At 42.6% G+C, this 23659-nt stretch overlaps 1 protein-coding gene across 2 annotated transcripts in view; it reads right to left on the bottom strand.

Moving 5' to 3' along the window:
• pld1a (phospholipase D1a) overlaps window positions 1-21475 on the bottom strand; it is a 57590-nt gene extending 36115 nt beyond the window's left edge. The window contains exons 1-4 of one of the 2 annotated variants that reach the window (XM_080751241.1): window positions 21346-21475; window positions 2893-3114; window positions 992-1164; window positions 556-698 (exon numbers count right to left, since the gene is read on the bottom strand). In XM_080751241.1, coding sequence (XP_080607367.1) covers window positions 556-698; window positions 992-1164; window positions 2893-3082 — 506 coding nt within the window. In that variant the 5' untranslated portion in view covers window positions 3083-3114; window positions 21346-21475. Of the gene's footprint in view, window positions 1-555; window positions 699-991; window positions 1165-2892; window positions 3115-18801; window positions 18948-21345 lie in introns of those variants that run through there. The other variant, XM_080751242.1, reaches the window with a different exon arrangement.
• Between the last annotated feature and the right edge of the window lie 2184 nt (window positions 21476-23659).

Raw genomic sequence — 23659 nt, 5'->3', positions numbered from 1 at the left:
TATCTTATCAATATGGTGACGAAAGTGTTGGGATGACTATTGGTGCTTTCAGAAGTTATTTACACAATGAGAACTGTTATAAATAATGATCAGTAACGCCTATAACTATAGGGGAACACACACTGGACGCGGAGGCGCCGCGTCAAAACATACGGCCCCATTATTTTCAATGAACTGACCCACACCGGCGGCGTCAGACGCGCGCAGTCGCGGCTCTGGCTGTTCTATTTTTCCAGCGTTGCCGCGCGTTGAACATGTTCTCCCATGGTTCTCCCCACCGGGGAAATGGATGTGCTGTGTGGCAGCCTATGGTGGCAGCGCGCTGCATCCAGTTGGGGTTACCGTGCGGCACTTCATGTGCGTCGATACCGCGACGCGACGCTGCGCAGCCGTTCGCGTCCAGTGTGTGCTCGGCTTAAGTTAATAAAATAATGAAGCTAGAACAGTCATAAACAATATACAAAATTCCACACAAAATCGAATCTGATTTTGTGTGTGTGTGTGTGTGTGTGTGTGTGTGTGTGTGTGTGTGTGTGTGTGTGTGTGTGTGTGTACCTGCGTGAAGGCAGTGGTATCCTCATTAAGGTCTTGTATCTCATAAGTTCTCTGTGCAGTTCCATAAAGTGTTTTTCCTTCCTCTTCACCTCCCAGGTGAACTCGCCATGCTTCATCTCAATCTTAAACACCACAGGCATGGACTGCACACACACACACACACACACACACACACACACACACACACACACACACACACACACACACACACACACACACACACACACACACACACACACACACACACACACACACACACACACACACACACACACACACACACACACACACACACACAGCGGGTGGGGAGGGGAGTGTAAGATAAAGGAGCGCTATGGCTGAAGACACAAATAAATGAATGCTAGAGGGTGAGATGACAGTGAATATAAGGTACAGTATATTATGCTAGGGCCTAGGCATGGCTATTAGGCAGTACCTTGTTGACGCTCCTTTTATGACCAATGTTCCTGAAGCGGTCCGGTGCTGCGGTGAACCTCTCCACATCCAGGATCCTGGCTGTAATGGGAACAGTGGGGAGGTACACCTTGGCAGCCGACTCCTTAAAACCCACCGTGCCATATACAGCTGAGAATGGGATACGACAGTCCCCTAGAGGAGGACAAATAAAAAGGTGTGTACCAGCGAGTTAAATTAACACCATACAATTTCACTGTATAGTGTGTTTGATTTCCAATGTAGCAAGGTCATTCATTGATTGTGGTATAACCTGTAAACATCCATGGCTTATTAACCGTGCAATCACGACCAAGAGCTGGGGCTGCACCTGTCAGCAGAGAGAGTTGGGCAGGAGTAGTAGAACCAACTGGCAGGTATAGTTCAGAGGTTGCGTTAGACCGGTAATTGACATTATTTCTTATTGGCAAGACCGAAATTTTTTATTCCCTTCGGAAATCCTGACCAATTTAAAAACCCACTGTAATTTGCAAATCAGACACATTTCAAATCCTCTGTGCCTCTCTGTAGCTGCTGCTCCTCTCTCTCTCTCTGTCTCTCTCTGTGTGTGTGCGCCTCTCTCTCTCTCTCTCTCTCTCTCTCTCTCTCTCTCTCTCTCTCTCGCCCGAACACTGGAGAAACAGCAGAGCCGCTCTGTTTCAAAGGACAGGAGTAGCCTACTATGAAGTTCTGTGTGGATGGAACTGTCTCAGAAAATGTAATGAATCCACTAAGAATGCACACGCATTTGAAGATGAAGCATCAGAAACAACAACTGTCCATTTCAGCATCAGGTAACGTAGCATGCAGGTTAAGCCAGGATGCATGGACCGGTCCCATCTACCAACCCATAAACAAACATTATAGCCTACACTTGATTGAAGTTCTTAGTGAGGTGTTGGAGACTGTATAAGATCACCACTAAAGCTTACTCAACATTTCCAAAGTTGCATAACAGTTGCATGGACGCACAGGCACTCATCCCGACATATTATGTCACCATACAACCATATCTGTGACTGTGAGTAGCCTGTATTTTTGATTCTTTGCTGGGCCGGCCAGATGAATCTATAAACCCAATGAAACATTTGAGCAGACCTGACTTTTAGACTATTTCTCATTATTCTGAAGAACATGTGTTGCGAGAAACGTATGCAACACCCTGTTGTGAAACCATTATGCATGTAGCCACTAGCCACAGACACTTTAGCCCAATGTAATTAATTTCCTTTCGCAAGATGAAGCTGTTAGGTTTTTGTATATCCTATCCTACAACTCCTTTACACTTACTTCAAATTTGTTTACAGTCCAAAATATACAGTAGGGCTAATGCTGTTGTTATTGGCTACGTTTGTGCACCAGTAAATTGTAATCATGCCGGTCATTGGGACCGGCAGTTTAAAATCTTAGTGCGACCTCTGGTATAGTTAGTATATGTAAGAAAGGGGTAGGAGTAAATAAGTCTTTTTTCTTTTTCTTTCTTTTTTGTTGGTAGAAATTACAGTACATCACTCTTTGTAACTGAGAAATGAAACATTTTCTCTATTCTTTATACTTTGATCTCAGTTCACTTCAGGGCCAGCACCAGTCTTCAAGAGGTTGGATGAGCACTACTACTTTTTGATCCTTTCCTTACTCTCCAGAAAATAAAGAACAGCTGTGCACAAACACGCAGAGATACCCATATATTTGTATTACTATACATGTGAGGACATTAACATTTTAGGAAGACGATAATTTTATATGCTATTTTTACCCCCTTTAAAAAAAACTCTAAAGCCAGCGTTATACACTGAAAATAGCTGATCTCCTGATCTACACTGCGATGCAGTGTGAGCTTGTACATCAGCACAATTACAGTATAGTAATAGTACTCATACACACCTAAGTAAGTTCCATCAAAGTCCGTCTCTTCTCCCTCCTCCATGTCCAGCTCTCTGGTATCCAGGCTCTCCACGACATCTCCATCTGCCATTTTGATACGCAAGTCTGGGACGTCCTCCTCCGGGATGTTAGAAAGATCAGAGTTCACCAGGTTTTGATTGCTGATGGTTGGCGGAGTTTTGCCCAGCATGCCTAGCACTCAACCCCCAGAGCAGGGCACACCTGGAGGAGATGAGAGGACAAGTCAAAATGCATTCAAATGGGCTAAACATTCACAGAAGTAGTGGGTGCAACAGTTAAAGGGGAACTATACTAGGTAAGTCTGTGTAGAAACACATTCCCCCCTCCCCTCTATGACAGGCATCAAATAGGTAGTTGCCTTTGATGCTTTCATTGATAAGACGTCCCTCCAAGGGATGAATGTCAAAATAAACAGTGAAACAGAACCAAAACGTGTGTCTTTCTGCAAGGAAACGTCCCAGCACAATAATATAGTGACTGATAAAGGGAAATGACTGCTAAAAAATGTATATACATATATATAAAAAATAGTCTTAAAGTTATCTAGTTTCCCTTTAATCAAACATATATATATAATTATTTATTTTTTTCCCTTTAAAAACAGGCTTCTCGATTATTCGACTGAAAAAGTAAATCGATAGAATAATCGTCAAAAACTATAGTTGCAATAGTTGCAGTCCTACAGATGAGAGGAGAAGACATTTCGGCATTCTGTTCCATTCATGTTTCCTAAAAGTGAGAGCATGACCACACAGAGGACAGTACACAATCTAACCTATTGCACTTCAAGAGTGCTTAACAAATGGAACCACATGAATCAGTCAGGGCGTAGTCAGGAATAGAACAGGAGGCTCTCCTCCACCCACAGGAAGAGCGAGGTCAGAGGTGACATACTGACCACCAATGGTTTGCTGTAGGAAGGTCCCGATTAAGACCATGGACCCCTAGTATCCCTATTCTGGGCATATCATAACAGGTGAACTGAACATTATGTGAAAATTGGCAAGCATTCTGCTAAAAATCTACAACCTTAAAACGCAACATGTTGAGAGATTTTTGATCTACCATTTCTGCCAACATGATTAGGAGGAGGACCAAGTATGTACTGTACAACTGGGGGACATCAGTCAATGAAGTATATTGGGCTTTAGGGCTTACTGTATGAGGTCAAGTAAGTTTTTTTCGTCCTGATTCTGAACCGATGCAGTACACACTGGTACACCAGAGTTAGTCAAAACCAATGCATTTTAGGTTATGTATCGTCATTGTCGAGTGGAAACCTTTTGTGTCCAAAACACTGTCAGGTGGAAACCTTGAACCAGAAAAAAAGGTTCCTTTATTATTATTATTTTAAATAACCTCACAATATCAGGCAATCTGAGAACTCCACCTACCATCAAGTTTATGCATTTACCACGAGCTAGGTCATAACAACATTTGCAATGAAACTAAAGAAGCAGTATAACAACATTTGCAATGAAACTAAAGAAGCAGTGACAAGCCCTTGGATTTTAAGGTCGAACAAGAGAACTAGAGTACGGTCTGACAAGCACTGATAACTTCTAAGCTAACATTGCTGAATGTTGTTGATTAATCAGTAACTCATGATATTATATTGTGATTATATCACAGTTATGGGGCATTGTTCAGTGAAGCGTTGTTGTGATCAGAGATCATGTTAGGCTGGTAATAATAATACAATTCCCCTTCCAGACATCCTGGTCAGTAAAAAGGAAAACACAGCAATCCATTATTATCTCCGCAAATCAAGTCCTCTGCTCCACAAGTTCTCTTTCTCTCTCTCTTAAACAAGGTGAAATGCAAGCTTTGCAACGCTGAGTTGTCCTACCACAAATCAACGACAATGCACACGCATCTGAAGATGCCTAAAGCAGGCATCGACACTAAGGCTTGCCCACCTGCCCTCGGCAGGTAAATACAGGTTGCCCGACCGGGCAAGTGCTTATTTGAGAGGGGACACAACCGTCTATAAACACAACACAAGATATCTGTCTAAACACCTGAGTATAGCCAGCAAGCTCTGTCTTCTGGTCTGTGGAATGTAAAATAAGAACACTGTTTACCTACAATGTGCTGTTTTTACCGTTGCTACACTTAAAAAATATAAAATAACAAGTGTGAAACCACAGACAAATTCAATCATAGCTATTTTGGTATTTCGATTTGGAGGTATGGGGCTGTTAAGTATGACATCATTTTGTAGGCAGAGGAGAATTTCTGCCCCCAGTTTCCGTGAATCTTTTTACTATTTTTACTATTTACACATTTTTCTTCTCTTTGTTGTTGAAAGGAAAGTGTTAGAATTATACTTTAGTCGTTATTTTTCTCTCGGATCTGTTGAAATAGCGAGGGACAGAAAATGCTCTGGGAGCAGAGTTCTCCTCTGCCTACAAAATGATGTCACGGCTTAAAAGCCCCGACTCATGACTGGATGATTTACTTCTCGGGCAAGTGGGCATGGCCTTTGGGCAAGTAGAACATGATCTGTACTTGCCCGACGGGCAAGTGCCTCTGAGACCTTAGTGTCAACCCCTGCTTACAGTAAAGAGACTTCACAATAGCTGTCTATTACAAGCATCGCTGGGAGGTCAGGTCACCATAGCGTGCAGGGAAAACATTATGCACATGGATTACATGGTCCCATCCTGAAAAATGATACCACTTGAACTGAAAAGCTCTATTCTTTATCAACTTTCCCAAAGCTCTATCTAACGCTAACCACAGATGCATGTGTAGCCCTCAACCACTGAATATTATGTGGAATGATCTGTGAGTAGCCTATAAATTGCTTTATTATTTAATGCCTACTATATTTTTCTGAAGTACCCTTATTGCTCGCAATTCTGAAGAAAACATGTTATAATAAACTGATGATGCATTATTTTGGAGAGATCATTACGCATGCACTATGCAGGTATTTATTTTTTATAAAAAACAAAAAACATAAAATGCTATCTAAATTACCATTGCTATCTAACCATTCAATGCTCAAGGACAAACTCCAGATGTAATACCAGTACCATGGTCATAATTATTATGAAAAAACTCCACACAGAAAGGCCACCCTTGCTGTGGTTCAAAGCCAGAACTTTGCTGCGAGGCTACAGTGTCAACCACTGCTCCACCATGCTGGCTGCCACACACACCAGTGACGACACTGTCACAATAAACCATGACCTGTTGTCATGATCACTGCCTGTCATCAGGCTGGTCTTAGACCTTTGCTCTTCCTCTTGGGCCTACCTGTGGATACCAGGGACAGTTTCCTTATGTGGTCTAATGCGGTCGACATGCACTGACACTTTGCACCTTAATCTCATGTACAACGCACCGCATTTTAGTTTTGTCTCGCACCTTAACTAACGCCCATAGCATATTAAATGTGCACAGTGTACATATAAATTATATATATACCGTACATAATAATTATGTACGGTGTATATATATAAATATCTGCTGCTATGCTCACACAGCCTTTTGTTAAAGGCCAGTCCACACCGATGCAACTCCTTGCAACATGCAACTACTCGCAACCATTATCCCAATGGCAGTTGCTAGTCGCAAGAAGTTGCATTGGTGCGGTTTGGACTTTACCTCAGGTACTTACCGTACCTTATGTCTTGGTAATTACCACACTAGATAGATATCTGGTAGCATGTGTAAATACAAAGATAATTTTTTTTTTTTTTTATTGATCTCTCTTCCCCCTTGCGCCCCCTCCCCCCCTTGCTTCTTCCCTTTCTCTTATGGAAATAACAAAAAGGTAACCTGACTCTGCCAGATGGTGGCAGCATTGCGTATGCATGCTGCACATACGCAATGCATACGCAATGCTGCCACCATCTGGCGGAGTCAGGTTAACAAAAAGGATGGAGCTTGCACAAAAACGAATTTCAACCCACTGTTTTAGGGCACGTCCTGATAAGCCAAATGCCGATAAGGCAAACGCTGATAAGCCAAACTCCTTTTTTTTTTTTTTTACCTCCTTTTGTTATGGTGAAATGTGAGCTCACCTGCATCGCGTTTCATTCCATTCATGCGTTTATCGTGCGCTTGCCCAGCATAAATATAACGATTGCATTCACCACGGCTACGTAACTCGCGTGGCGCTCCGCCGGCAGCGCGGCCCTGGCCCGCTCTTCGCGGGCACTCGCGCCTGCGGCGCTCGGGCGCGAAGAGCAGGACCAAGGTCCGCTGGCCTTCGCGCCGCTTGCAATGTCGTGGACAATAACTGTGACATATAACCATTGTATTGCTAAAAATAAGGAGGCTACTCTGTTTCCTTAACGAGACGGCAGAAGATCACTACGGTAGGAGACCCGGGCAGTACATTTGCGTTTGCCTTATCAGCGTTTGACTTAGAGGGATTTCCCCCTGTTTTACACCTGTAAACCTGTGATGTGATCATGTGACAATAAAGTTGATCCTGAGTCATAGCTTAATTACCCAGATTCATCTCACTAAACGTTGAGGCAGGTTTAATGTAGGAGTTACAATCTGCCTTTATCGGCTCCGATCTTAATTCGCAGATCAGATCAGGAACATTCTCTCAATATCTATAGGTTCAAATAAGACACAAACATGCAAAGGCCCTCTCTAACAGACACACAAATGGGTCCATGACCCAAAATAGGTCCAGAGACCCACTGTTTGGGAAGCACTGATCTACAGGACACCTTCAGCCAACTGAGGGAAAAATGCATAGGCATACTATGCATTTGCCTATGCCTATGCATACTCCATGCATAGGCACTACTGCTAATTATTAGCCTATTATCATCAGCTTAGTTTACTTTAGCTGTTTGTCTACTGTATATAGCTCATGATAAAACATGATCTTCCTGCAGTGAAATGTGGAATCCTACACTGTATTTATTCTAGATTATTTCACAATTTGCATTGTCTTCACTAGTGTCAAAATCTGCAAACAACAACCCTTTTTGCCCTTCTTGCACCTGGTCAACTTTATCACAAGTTCACCACACAGACTGTAATCTGAAACGGATTGATCAAAAGTAAAGACAAGAATGTGCAATCAATATCCATTTTGTTACTTTATCTACTCTTGGAGACGGCTGTTTGCCAAGCTTTGTTCAAATTGTTTTCCTTCACTGACATTAGTTTGGCTGCTGTAAGGTGATAAATGAATTAACCATTCATCAGGACTATTATATTGCGATAATATGTCACTAAGGGGTCATTTGCAGCTTTATGTAAAGTAATGAGATTCCCAGTGGTGTAGGCTCCTTTTTGTGTTGTGTATGCATAGATTTAATGTTGTTTTTTCACTTTATTAAAGCACACACTCACCACCTATAGTGACTTAACTGTAAGAACATTCATAAGAACAGTGATTGTAAGAACATTCATTAGAACAGTGATTGTAAGATCATGCATTAGAACAGTGATTGTAATGTATTTAAAATCACACCCGTGTGAACTGAGCGGTGGTTCCCCCCCCCCCCCCCCCCCCTGTGTGTGTGTGTGTGTGTGTGTGTGTGTGTGTGTGTGTGTGTGTGTGTGTGTGTGTGTGTGTGTGTGTGTGTGTGTGTGTGAATAACAGCGCCCCTCCCTTAACATGTGTGGGCAGAAAAGGTACTGCATGCTTGAGGCTACATACACGGCCGGACGGCCGGACGGACGGCCGGACGGACGGCCGGACGGCCGGACGCATACACACACGGCCACGTATAGGAGACGGTGTGACCACCGCTCAAAAACTAGACCAGGTCAACCTGGTTGTGCCAGACCCCCTGTCTGTCATCATCATTTATGACATCATGCCTTTTGTAGGCATGTCATCATCATGTCATCATCATATATACCCTTTATATAGAAAAGGGACAGACCGACATTTGCTTATGTAGGCCTACCCATTTCATGGGTCTGGCAATAACTAGAAAGGTGCAATTCTGGGATATTGAAAGTGTGGTTGCACTGACCGAGTCGTGAGAAACCCACTGGGAACTGAATTCAGTCTATCTAACTATTCATTTACAGAATGGAATGTCTGTCCGCCGTCTGTCCACATGCTGACATCACTGATATTAAACAGTGTCACCACCATGGTAGCAGCCGCATGCTAATGTCTGTCTGACATGATGAAACAAGTGACTGACATCACTGACTGACATTACTACAGTGCCCACATTTGGAGATGACATCCCACAGACTGGCCTGGACATGGAACACCATATATGGCTGGGCATAAAAGAGAGCCAGACAGACAGAGATAAGAGATCTCCATATAATGTAACTATGGGAATGAAAGGGACACAGACAGACAGAAGGCACACATGCTTCGGCCACTAATGTTGCAGTTCATATGGGCATGTATTTTTTCAGAATGAAGGCTGACAGATACAGATCTCCATATACAGCCATATCAGTTGGACCACTGCTGAAACGTAGCTGTGAAGCGGGCACGAACTCTGGAGGTGAGAAGCCCGAAGGGCCACGAACTTCTAGTATTTATATTGTGAAGTCATGTGAAGCATGACAACAGTGACAACAGTGCGTGTGAGGCATGACCAAAAGCGTCACTTTTAGGCTTGTGCAAAAGTTTACAAAAAGCAGGTTCACTTTGCTGGCAAAAGAATCTCGGACCGAATACAATAGTGTGTTGCCTATAGTAACTGCACTAAAAAGTATATCATCTTATTATAATACACTATGATCCTGGCCAAAAGTAAAAAGAAGAATTAGCCTGCTGCCTATCCTCCATAAATAGCCCATAGTGTACTGTAAATACACTGGTCCATAGGGCAGAAGCACCCTAACCAGTCTGACATGCTAATACTGTAACCCTGCACCACACACAAACACACACATGGAATGGGTTCAGGAGAAGGAAGGGTGTGTGTGGGAGAGTGCAAGAAGAGAATGGTAGGGAGGAGGGGGACTCACAGGGAGAAGAAAGAAAGAGTGAGCAAGAAAGAGAAACAAGACAGGTGTACAGGAGAGAAAAGGGAAGAAAAGAGAGAGAAACAAACGACAAGAGCGAGGAGGTTTTTCCATCGCAACATTTCCTATTCAATCAGCCCTTTGAAGAGAGTGGTCCACCTCTGCTGCTTTCTGCTGGTCTATTTCGCTATCTCTATCACTCCCAGAGGGAGAATGAAATGAAAAGGGCAAAAGAATGTATTGCAGGTTTCCTGCTGTGAAGAATCTGAGGCAAACAGAAAGGTGGGAAACCAAAGTGCCTGTGGTGTTAAATTATTCTAGGCAGTTCCGTCTCTCAGGCAAGTCAGGGCAGGATTTACACACGCGTGCGACACACACACACACACACACACACACACACACACACACACACACACACACACACACACACACACACACACACACACACACACACACACACACACACACACACACACACACACACACACACACACACACACACACACACACACACACACACACACACACACACACACACACACACACACACAGGATAAGCTAAATACTATTTACAGTAAACACTCTCTACAGAGGAGTCCCTTGCCCTCTTTGTCTGGCTCTCACATTAAAACCAACACACAGACCCCCCCCTGTTTGAGAGGACCTTAACAGATTTTGTTCTAACAGTTAACCTATCCATATACAACTTTTAACATTTAATCTAACTGTTCACCGTTGATAGGTAACATTAACTTTTATAGTGAGAACAGGACAAAATCAACAAAACAAAAGTTGTCATTCCTCATGGTTTTAAGTAACTTAAACGGCTGCTCCAAAGATATGTTCAATCATGTACAATGTATGTACACTGTAGAATTGCAATGGGGATTGGGGACAGACATTCAGAATAAAAACAAGTCCCAGCAGGCCGGAGCAGAGAGAGTCATGACAGTTATCATCATCAGATTCCCAACCGAGAGAGATAAACATACATGGGCAAACGAAGCGAGTGAGCAAGACGGAGTGAATGAGATGGAGGCAAGGGGAAGGAGAGTTCTGCTGGAAGCGTGAAAAAAGCTGCATTGTGTTATTCCCATTCACAATGGGACAACCATTACCCAAATGCCTGTCGACAGTCTTCATGTCAATAATATCAGAAAAGCTATTTTAAATTGTGTTTAAAGGACAACTTTAGGTTCATATTTTAGATTGTAATTAGAGAAGAGAAAAGATGAGTGTTAAAAGTGGTTGGGGGCATGCGTACAAGTGGCTAAATATGTATTTCTTTGTTACTATTTACACCATAAGTCACATCTGCCCATGAAAGATTGCGGTGCATCTTGGGAATGGGCTTATTGTGTCTAAAAATACATATTTAGCCACTTGCATGCATGTCCCCAACCTGGGGGCATGCATGCAAATCAAAATTGTTAAAATCACTGAAATGATGTAAATGAAAACATTTTAACACTCATCTTTTCTTTTCTCTAATGACTATCAAAATATGAACCATTCTTGTAAAAAAACAATATTGTCCTTTAAATGATATTAAACAAGAAACTAGGGATGTGCATAACTGATATATCGAATATTCTACTGTCCTGTTGAATAATTGCTGAATGTACTTTGAATATTATGTCCACCAATAGTCCACAGCACTTTGAATATTCAAATGTTTGCCTAATAGTCTGTTTAGTTTAGGCCAAGGATCTCACACAATACCAACATGGTTCACTGTTGGGAACTTTGTTGACTTTTTTTCTATATAATAGTCACCCAATGGAGACTTGAATTCATGGATATCTTTTAGTTTTTGTCGCATTCCTAAGACAATAATTTGATTACCCGCGGTGGTTCTTTGTGTCTCCTACCAGATACATTAGGGTCTTTATTATTGCAATCAAATTGTTAACTCAGGAATGCGATAAAAACAAACAAATATCCATGAATTCAAGTCTCCATGGGGTGAGTAATTTTGGGGGTGAACTACTCCTTTAATGATAGCTGGGTTTAATTTAAGATTATTTTGTTTAAACAGAGTTTCTTTTTTGTGCATTGTGGCTCATCATGTAGACTCAGAGCATCATTTGCTGAGATCATTACTGACTTCATTGGTGAGCAAATTTGCTGTTCATAGCAGTGAAGTCATAACCGCTGTATTTTCGATGTCAGCAAAGCCAGGTTTGTGATGCACATTTTCCACAAATGGCGAAGAATGATGTAGGTCTACTGTATATCCTCAGCAATTTGCCTTAGATTTAAACTGTAAATAACCAACAGCATTTTAGAAGAAGTAAAGGTAGCAAAGTAAAGGTAGCAAAAAAGCCATTTCATGATGTCTTTAACCCATTTAGTGCTCCAGACATGAACGGGTTAAATGTCCAGCGTGCCTTTTGCCTGCTCCGTCCGCAGCCAGTCTCTTATTTTGAAGGCCAGAAGTCGATTGCGCAAACATTTCCTGTTTAACGTCATGACGTCATTCACCGGAAGTGATCATCCTCCCATGCGGTTGGAGTAATGGCGGATCGTTCCCTTTTAGCTTGTGTTATTATAGCGAGAAGCCAATGCCATCCTTGGCTTCAAAAGTGTTTTTTGGAGAAAATGGACATTAAAGATGTGATGGACTGTCGGCTACCATGTTAAGGAATTACTATTTTGTGCACGTGGATCCGCGATGATGATGAAGAATCGGCGAGTCCAATCGGGCCAGCACTTTCCAACGGACCGTACGGTAAGCTTGCCAGCTTTACTGTATATACAGTATATAGCGCGAGTATACTCGGGATCGGCACTCCGAGTACTCGAGTATTTTTCACGAGTATTCTCGGGATCGGCTACAAATGGGTTAATTCAAAACAAGCACCACAACATAGATTGTAAGAAGTCTAGTAATCCCTGAATGAAGCAAGTTGCTACAGATTGTATTACCATTTGTAGTTTTGCATTGCATTTCCCCCTCAAAAAATAGGTTTTGAAAGCTGGATGGCTCCCTCACAGCGATATTACATGCCAAAGCCTGGAGGAACGTTTGTCGTTAGACCAACTGCCATCGGAAGAGACTCTTTCATTGCTCTGCAATTGTCTAGTTTGTTATTAGGCCAACAAGTGGTGTAACTTCTTCAGTGACTCAGTCATCAAATAGTCTGGAACTTAACTTGAGAACTGCACCAACCCTGTCTACCTTGGCGTAACCCTAGGCCGCACCCTCTACTTCAAGGAACACGTAAAAAACACCAAATTGAAAGTCAGCTCCCGAAACAACATCCTAGGAAACTGACCGATTCCAAATAGGGAGCCACAGCACACACTTTAACATGTACTGCTTTGGCCCTGTGCCATTTCTCTGCGTACATGTGTCCTGTTTGGGAGAGATCAACCCATGACAAGACATTAGGCTCAGTGTTAAATAAACAACACCTGCCGCTTGATCACTGGTTGCTTGAAGCCTATCAACTTGAACAACCTGCACTTCCTCGCTGGCATTGCCCCTGCAGCTGTGAGACGGGAAGCCGCCACCCGAGAAGAGATCACAAAAAAATTGCTTGAGCATGAGTTCAATAATAATGCAAAGGACTGTGTAAAGAAATGGGAAACTGTCATATAGCCACATGCTCCGAAGACACAAAAAGAAGTAGTAGTCAGTTATTGACATTCGAGTTTATAGGACTGGGTCTTAGGAATAGTAATCACATTTTTTAACAGTATGGTCTTCTGATGGAACCATTGAGGGCACCCTCGAAAACGAGTTGCAACTCAATGGGTTCATCCTCCAGTGAAATTTCAAATAAAAAATGTAATTGCCATTGAATGCACTATGCAACACCACTGGTTAGTGGACCGAGAATTATTTTTTCAGCTGGCGACGGTCCAAATGTGTGTTTGTCATGCATGTGAACTCAAAATACCAGACTAAGAATTTATGACAGGACAGTATCTCCCTGCTCTAAGAATACTCATGATGACCCACTGCAGGCCTGACCTCCACAGCAGATGTCAACTCCAGAATGACATGAGGAGTTGAGGACATGGCATGAAGAAAGGACTCACACACGTGCATACTTGCACGGACACTAGATTACGATTTGGTATCTCTGTGCCTGAAAATAAGATGGGGGCGAGCGAGATAGAAAGAGGGGGAAAATGGAGAGCGAGAGGGTGAGGAGGACATGATGAGAGGAGTAGTTATCTCTCTCCTCCGTTCCTATGGAACACTGCTGGACTTCCTGCTTCCTGTCCTGTTGTCTTGGTGATTGTTACAACAGTGCTGTTATAAATAAACGGCAGGGCTCGCTCTCCTCTCTGGAGAACATCAAGCCTCCACTCTAATGTCAATTGGTCCCAATCAATACACTAAACTGCTGGAGGAAGAAATGAGAGACCACTGGGGGGGCTGGGAGTGTTTGGGTGAAAGCAGTGGGGAGAGGAAAAATAGGAGCAGGAGAAACTAAGGAAGAGGCGTTTATCGTCACAAAGTGGGTCTCATGGCTATAAAAGCTATCGCCACACTTGTAATATGGGCTCCTAAAAGCACTTCAAACCCGCTGTTGGGGATCTCATGCTGAATGATTTTGGACTCCAAGGGTGTGAATGTCTTAAGCCAAATGCCTAAAACATAGGGGAGTCTGATTGTAGTAGATTCAGAAGATGCTTGACTGACTGGCATATTCTAAGACACTTCCCATCATGTGAAGTCCTCCTCCAACTTTATGCTCTTTTCATTACCTGCAGCAACTGTGCCAACTTCTTGCTCATTCAACATTCAGGGCACACTATTTACAGATTTTCACAGGTTTCAAATACAATCTCACAACACATTTTAACATTTTAATTTTAATCATAAATTTCATCCTTCTCAATCACATCCAACATATTGCGCTAGAATAGGCCGTAAATAAGATGTGCTGGCGGGTGAAACGTCTGAATTAAATAACCGCAACTTAATACGGTACCAATCCTAGTTATGGCATACACAGACAGCTGAATGATCTGTACGCTTATAAAGATATTATATAATACATACACGCAGATACACGATGAAGATATCATGGGCTAAGCTTGGCATTTACAGTGCGTGTGGTGCCAGGCTCCTCATGGCACAGATGGCACAGAGAGAGGGAGGGAAGAAGATGGAGGGAGGGAGAGAAAGACGAATGAGAACGAGAGGTCTGTGACACCTCTCTTTCTGTGCCCACTCTAAAGCTGACTATTATCCAATCCTCCACACCATGGATATGGGGATAGAGGCAGAGAGAGAGAGAGGCATAGATGACAGAAAGGAGAAATTGTCATCATCATCCCCAGTGTGCTGCACTGGTCTTTACAACAGAAGGCTTCATTGTATTATTTCTCTCTCACTCTCATCCAATTTTTCTCCTTCTCTCTCCCTCTCTTTGAGTCAGCCCAGTCTATGCCTGGAAAATACATCACTGTAGCTTCATGCTGCCCAGACCACTAAACCGACTGACAGCGTGTTCCACAAGCGCTGGCTGGAGAAAAGTTAATTAAAATATAATATTTCCAGCCGGCTACTTCTCTAATGTTTTTTTATGCGCTTACCGCTTACATCCTGCCTCTTATAGTCCTATTGATATAAAGAGCCTTACATCTAATACCAAAATGTAAGGTTACTCACAGCTTATTTGTGTGACTGCATGCACAATTTTCAATTGGTTTTGTGCCTACAAGGCACGACACGTACCAACTTACAGCTCTGCAAAAAAGACAAACGGAGCTATACTAAATAAATTAAGTTGGGATAACACCCCAACAAGGCTTATTCCCATTGTGGTACATTAGGTAAAGTGTGCAGGGGGCAGGAGAGCAGAACTACATTGACAAGAAGCAATAACCTCAACTGTACTAATTACTAACACTACATAGCATACAATAATGAATAACTGAACGCTGTGTGGGCCAACACAGCATTAAGCGTGTTAGTTGTTAGTTCTAATGGTTCTCTTCTCTACATGAGGTCAATTGTGAGGTCATTTTTGTCTATTTTTTATTTGTTGACGAAATTGTCAATATATTTAGTCTTAGTTTTAGTCATTTCATCATAGCTTTTTTTTGTCAGTGAAAAAGGGTAGTCGACAATACAACAACAAAGCTTCCTACTACAATTGACCTCTGAGCCATCTTCAAGCCATTAAGCTTGAAACTTCCCAAAAAATGCATCGCCTTAGGCCCTTAAGGTTTCTTGGCAACCTGCTACATAGAACAAAATAAGTGTGGTAGCGAGCTAGGTTGTTATTAAAATCTAGGAGGATCAAATTCTGTGGAGCTACGCCAAGGGAAATAGCTGTGAACATCCCTCACACAGTTGAAGTATTTCATTAGGTATTTAGGAACAGCACCATGAACAATCCTAACGCACAACTCAATCTGAGAGACTCAAGCCTGAAGCATCCACTTTCAACCACACACCCAATGCTCTCATAAGAGGTTTCATAGTAATAATACTTAACTTGTTTTGAAAAGTCTGAAGCCTGTGTGAATCGCCCTATACTTGACTATATTGCTTCACATTAAGACAGGTATGGAAGTGGGAGGGGAAAGAAAACAGGAAAAAAAAAGCACCAGAAGTATTGTGCAGTACAGTGATTATTCTTGTACACTAAAAGGACACATATGTTTGTTTTCAATTTCGATGCACATTCTGTACGATGGAGCTCTTACAGTGCTCATTAAACAATATTTAAAATCAAATATTAAAAGATACTGTTGATGGTCTGCTTTGTATGTCTATGTCCTCAGTTAAAAATATTGAACATCAATATATGATCTGTAAATATCACAACATCACATTTTAAGACATATTTCCCCGGCAGGCCGGCACTATTCTGATCTGGACTGCATTTATCAAAGTTGGATCCCACATTGAAAAGGTTTAAGAGGTTTTTCAGTAACATTTTACATATGAAGAGTTGGAATGTGATGTATGTTACATTATGTATAGGTCCATCTATTCTGTCTTGTTGTGTGTGTGTGTATGTAATGTTGGCTAGGTACAGTATGTATGCAACCTTTATTTAACGCGGAGGTTCAAGACCTCATTTCCGATTCTAGTGTGAGCAGAATGTTCCAGTGTGTGACGGTGTATTCCACTTTGTTTAGTTTTTACACCATCTGTTTAATAATTGACATATTGCAAACTTAGTTTGCGTGAGGGCTGTCAGCTACTCATAAAACAGCACTATTACAGAGCTACGGTAAATATGTACAGACATGATGATGCATGCTGCATGCATGCACACAGACACACAAAGAAAGGTCATGAAGAAAATAGGCCATTTCCCACTAATACATGGAGGTACCGGGGTTACATCAGGTGCCTGCTGTTGACAACAGAACCTGAAAACCCTGTATCATAAATCCTCCTGTATAATCTGAATCTGCACTAACACTCCTGACAATGCAAACACAGACAGAGAAGGGGGGGGGGGGGGGGTAAGGGGTGAAAGGAAGGGGGAGAAAGAGAGAGGAAAAGCAACTTCTTTTTTTCCCATGACATTCCAGTTGTACAGCCAACTTTCACAGCAGGGTGCAAGCATATCAGTGAACACACACACAAACACACACACACACACACACACACACACACACACACACACACACACACACACACACACACACACACACACACACACACACACACACACACACACACACACACACACACACAGTTAGTATAGGCTAGTTAAAAAGACTACTGAAACTAAGATAAATAATTAAAAACTAAACCCAATTGCATTGATACACATCTTCATATCAGTTCCTTCCTTCATCGTTTAAATTTATTTTGTCATGCATTCTTTCACCCTACCCTATATTAAAAAAATATATAGACCTATATTTTAAACTATAACTCTGTCTCTGACACATCATAACATATGAGATAGACTATTAGTATGACAAATATGGGGGCGGCTAGGGGGTGATTCAGATATATAAATCTGCACAGATCCACAAATCACATGCAGATTAGGTGTGTTAGTGCACAGAGGGTAGTAAATTATGGTATTTACAGTATCTTGCAAAAGACCCGTACATAATAGACCTACTTTCAATCCGAACAACATATTTACGAAAAGCAAACTAACTGTCACATGGATGGATGAGCCTACACGCACCTGCACACTCCCATGCAAAACAAACACTGTGTTCACATAAGACAGGTTCACATCCCTCCAGGAACAACACATAGGCTAAATGCAGTGGTGGAAAGTATCTCAGTACATTTACTTAAGTAAAGTTGAGGTACTTTTACTTCTACTCCACTACACCTCAAAGACAAATAGCCTATTGTAGCCTACTTTTACTCCACTACAATTATTTGAAAACTTTAGTTACTAGTTAGTTACTTTGTAGACAAAACATGCCTTAAATACTTAACCACAATAGCAGATCTACAATCTCACAATGAGCTTGTAGATCTGCTATTTTCAAAATATTTTTCAAACATTTTGAACACTAGTGGAATGGGACATTCTGCATATTGAGTAGTGTGTACTTTTACTTTTTGCACCACAACACAAATGAAGAAATGTCAACGACACACGTCTCATCTCCGCGTACACACATACTGACACATATCAAGTTGTGACATGAACACATTAGCCTAATAGCCCTAGAATGTCTGTTATTTGTAAGAGACATTCTAGGGCTAATTAGCCTACTGAGCAGTGAAAACATGTTCAACAGATAGACTACTTGTAGCAGGCACAACCGTCTATTTGTAGACCTGCTAGACCAAGACCAACAATGTAACACAACGAATGCCAGAATCAGAACTACTATTATTAAAAAACGCTCTGAAATATAGCCCACTGCATGGACGCAAATAGATTTGTTCTGTACACTACACACAGTAGAGAGAGAGAGAGAGAGAGAGAGAGAGAGAGAGAGAGAGAGAGAGAGAGAGAGAGAGAGAGAGAGAGAGAGAGAGAGAGTGAGTGAGTTACCAACCTGCTCTTTTAGTGGACGTGAAGTCCACATGTTGCTCTGTCTGATTAAGCCAGCGGATCCAATGAACTTTATTATAAGTACACTCTGGACGATCAACAAACACAGTGGAATCTACACGGGGCTGATGACAGTTGTGTGTGTTCGCCCTGTCTCGTCAAACTGTGTCTCACTGGACAAACTAAACTAATGTTAAACTCTCTCTACTAACTCATAGAGAAGGGAGTACTCTCCCCGGGGCTGTAGGCCAATCACTGGCCACGAAGAGACAAGTCTCCTCCTACAAGCTCCTGTCATTGGTTTAGAAAGTGTTGGAATTCGGGCTGGGAGGGAGAGGGAGGGAGGGTGAGAGAAAATGTGTCTGATCATCTGTCGCTTGTAATGTCTCTCACCAATCAATCATTCTCTCTCTCTCTCTCTCTCTCTCTCTCTCTCTCTCTCTCTCTCTCTCTCTCTCTCTCTCTCTCTCTCTGACGTGACAAAATTACAAAATTAAGAAGTGGATGCTTCATATAAATTCATAATCTAAAATTATAAATTATGAACTTTTTAACAATTTCATCATCTGCAACATATATAGGCTATATAAGAACTTGAGTGACACGCACACACCCATACTCACACACGCACGCACGCACGCACACACACACACACACACACACACACACGCACACGCGCACGCACACGCGCGCGCGCACACACACACACACACACACACACACACACACACACACACACACACACACACACACACACACACACACACACACAAGTTGTCTCACACACACACACACACACACACACACACACACACACACACACACACACACACACACACACACACACGGCAGTGGCATGTAGCCATGAATCAACACTCACTCACGCGATAAAAGCACCTCTTTCCCCATCTCGTGGAGAAGGGGTGAATTGCGCTCGCCACACACCCAACAGAAAATGCACTGAAGCTCAAGGTTTACCTGGTTAAAAGGTGTTATGGATATGAATTACCTTTAACTTCTGTTTTGATTTGGCACTAAAATCAAATTGACTTAACCTTTTGGGTCGAGGTCAATGGTAGGACAAACACTGGTGTCCTGGTCATAGGCAAATGACCAGGACTTTGACCTCAAAACCACACACTTATCATCCACACCCTGCAATGTCATAAGATAAAATAACACCCATCGACTCATCAACACACTCATACCACTACTCCCACTAGGGCTAGGCCTAGCAGTATACTTAAAGGAGTAGTTCACCCTCAAAATTACTTTCCTGTTGATTACTCACACCATAGTCTGGGATCACTTCACTTTTCGGGCTTGTAAGCGGTCTGGAGCGGAAACCACAATACGTCATGTTAGTTTGGTAAATGCATCTTTTAGTCCAACTGTTAGCTACTGGAAAGACTACACTAGGCTACTCAAGCATTTTAATAAGGATTGGGGAAACAAACGGAGGGAACCAAATCAAAGCGACGCCGCTTCTTCTAGTGGTTTCCGCGCTCTAGGCGGAAACCAAACGGCCTGTTGTGAATAGTCTCGCGTAGCCAGACAACTATTCCACAATCTCTGAATGCTATATAGAGTCTGGAACAGCAGCTCCAGAACGGCGAGTATCGAAAACGGGCATTAAAGTTCAAAAATCTATATTTTAAAATGTCATTTCTGCTAAGCAGCAAGCTAAACATGCTTATATGATTTTTATTTATATAATGATAAATATTTGTGGGATGTGAGACGGAAGCGGAAGTGACGAGGGCTTCACTTCCGCTTTGACCGGGTACTCATCGTTCTTCTCTTGATGCGCCAGACTGTATGCTGGGAGCATTTGACCAAATCGCGGAGGCAACAGTCTGGCCACGCGAGACTAGTTGTGAACGAACACCAGGCGCCTGGTAGGCGAGGTTACTCATGCCATGGAGACTTGAGTTCAATCATATTTTGGTTTTTTTGTCGCATTCCTAAAACAATATTTTGATTACAATAAATGTAACCCCATTGATTCCGGATGGGCACCCAAATGCATTTGGGATGAACTACTCCTTTAAGAAAGATTCAACCATGGGAGATGAACTGTGGACATGAGCCATGCTGTGTTTGCCATAAACAGCCATGGCAGGTACTACCTGCCAAGCCTATATAATCCACACTCAGACCCTTACCACCTCCTATACTATTGAATCCTAAAAAGAATACTTTTCAACATGCCTGTTGTACACAGCAAAATACTCTGTGTGCTTTCGAAGACAGCTCTGTCTTCACTTATTCACATGGTCTGGAAAGAGCTTGTACTTTCAGTTTCCCCATTCTGTTTTTAACTGAATAATAAGAAGAACAACAACAACACTAAGAATAAGAAGAATTACAGATCCAACTGAGGTCCAGTTTATTTAGTCTACAGGAGGATAAGTGGTTAAAATATAAAACAAATATGACAATTCAAAGCCTCCAACCTTAACAATAGGCGTTATAGGCACACTATCAGTCCCAACACATACAAAGAAGTATAACTACAACAGCAGACACATGCAGAGGCGTTACATACCTGATGCAGTGAAAAAATATTATTTCACAGAATGAAGTCAGCGCCGTGTGGCCTGTGCCTTCAGCTTGTCTGTCCTCTCACTACAGTGTGTGTGTGTGTGTGTGTGTGTGTGTGTGTGTGTGTGTGTGTGGTGTGTGTGTGTGTGTGTGTGTGTGTGTGTGTGTGTGTGTGAGAGAGAGAGAGAGAGAGAGAGAGAGAGAGAGAGAGAGAGAGCAAGAGAGAGCAAGAGAGAGAGAGAGAGAGAGAGTGGTCATAAACATGATGTCATGCACTTTGTACTGTACTGTTAGTGGCGTGTCCTGGAGACAACATTAGCATTATGTTTGCACTTTGCAGAACCGTCGTTGTTTGCACTGCAGTGGGATTTTCTTGCAATCCATCCAACTCTCCCTCTCTCTCGCGTGTACACACGCACACGCACACACACACAGAGAGAGAGAGAGAGAGAGAGAGAGAGAGAGAGAGAGAGAGAGAGAGAGAGACAGACAGAGAGACAGAGAGAGCGAGAGAGAGAGAGAGTCATGCACTATACTGGTATAGGTACCTGAAAGGTGATCTCTCAGACAGACAGACAGACAGACAGACAGACAGACAGACAGACAGACAGACAGACAGACAGACAGACAGGGGATGTGATGAAACAAGTGGCCTGAATGCACCTTGTGTTCTCTCTGTCGTCTCTATGATTGGCAGTGGTGGTTGTATTATCCATTGGATGTCCTGTTCCTTCTCTCTCTGTTTCTCCCTCTCATGCAGAATGATTCAATGGTCAGAATAGTCTCTTGGAACATGAGCAAAGGGCAGAGATTAAAATACGTTCTGATGTATTTGTCTAAATGTCCTAGATCCATACATTAGGACCACATGGACATTTTTCCAATAACAGAAAGGTATTGTGAGGCAATTAAGTTGACTGACAGTTTAGAGCTACCTTGCCCAAGATTATGCAACAGTAATTACTTCATCTTATCTGTGAGCAAGAGTTGCTATGATAATAGATTTGCATATACTGATAACTAAACATCACATATTTTTGGAGAGTGTCACAAATACATTTCCCACAAGTCCCATCTACACCACCAGTAGCCTTCTCCAGGGAGGTTAAAATGAAGATTTACAAAAGGAAACTGGGAAAATAAATGTGGGTCTAGAGTCTAGACTACAGGGCTACTTTTCATCCTCAGCAAGACTGAGGGAGCCTTGAAAACTTTGGCTGGCTGACTGGCTGACTGTGCTCGAAGTACCTACAGTAACTGTTTCTGTGATTGCCTTTCTTTTCACACTAAAATAGATTTTTATTGTAACTGGCAGTTTATTCTTGGACCTTGGAAAGTGAAAGTGCTTGAATGTAATGGCCCCTTTGTGCTTGGCACACACACACACACACACACACACACACACACGCACGCACGCACGCACGCACGCACGCACGCACGCACGCACGCACGCACGCACGCACGCACGCACGCACGCACGCACACACACACACACACACACACACACACACACACACACACACAGAAATGCATCACCTGCAGGTGGCGTTGCAGCAAGCTCTCTTGAGACCACCTCACCCACACACCCAGCAGCAGCTGCAACATCACTACACCACCAACACCAGCTGTATATATGTATGTCTCCCTCCCAGCTGGACATATATCTATCCATCAGTGACGACTGAGGAGCTAGGTTCCATTGACTGAACGCACACCTTAGCTTTGGACTTGACAGAAGAAGTTGCTCCCTATATATCCCACCCCACAGTGATTCAGGGATAGAAGAACGGTTGTTTTTACGCATGCCTGGGCTGGTCTTTGTTTACATGTTCACGTTTGGCTGAGTTTCAGCACATTGTGGCCAGAACAGAACAGATGCCCACATCGGCTGGCGCATTACTACATTACAAGGCTGTCTGACTCACCGTCACATGCTGCTGGGTTGCCACTCTCCTCTCCCGTTACCCTCTTCGTTTAGTCTGACGCGTAAAGGAGTTGCGCGCTTGGCTGCTGCAGAAAACAATGACGGACGTTTACGCGTGAACTTTGTTTTCTTTAAACAAACACAGACACAAAGAACTGAAGGCTACTATGGCTCTGACAAACAGCGAAGATACTGGATATAATCTGTCTCTGGTCAAACATTTTTTTACCATCGGACATTAGGCTATACTTTTTAGAGGAAGCCCAACGGATGCATGCGTGCGCTTTGTTCTTTAATTGGAATACACCTCAATGCGAATTTCGGCTGACCGAAAGGTGACTCACAGATGTCTATATTTAATATGCTAACTGTATAAACATTGTATGATTGTATA

This window comes from Nannobrachium achirus (genome assembly GCF_963921795.1).
Source record: "Nannobrachium achirus genome assembly, chromosome: 20".
Taxonomy (NCBI): Eukaryota; Metazoa; Chordata; class Actinopteri; order Myctophiformes; family Myctophidae; genus Nannobrachium; species Nannobrachium achirus.
This window is presented reverse-complemented; position numbering and strand designations above follow the sequence as displayed.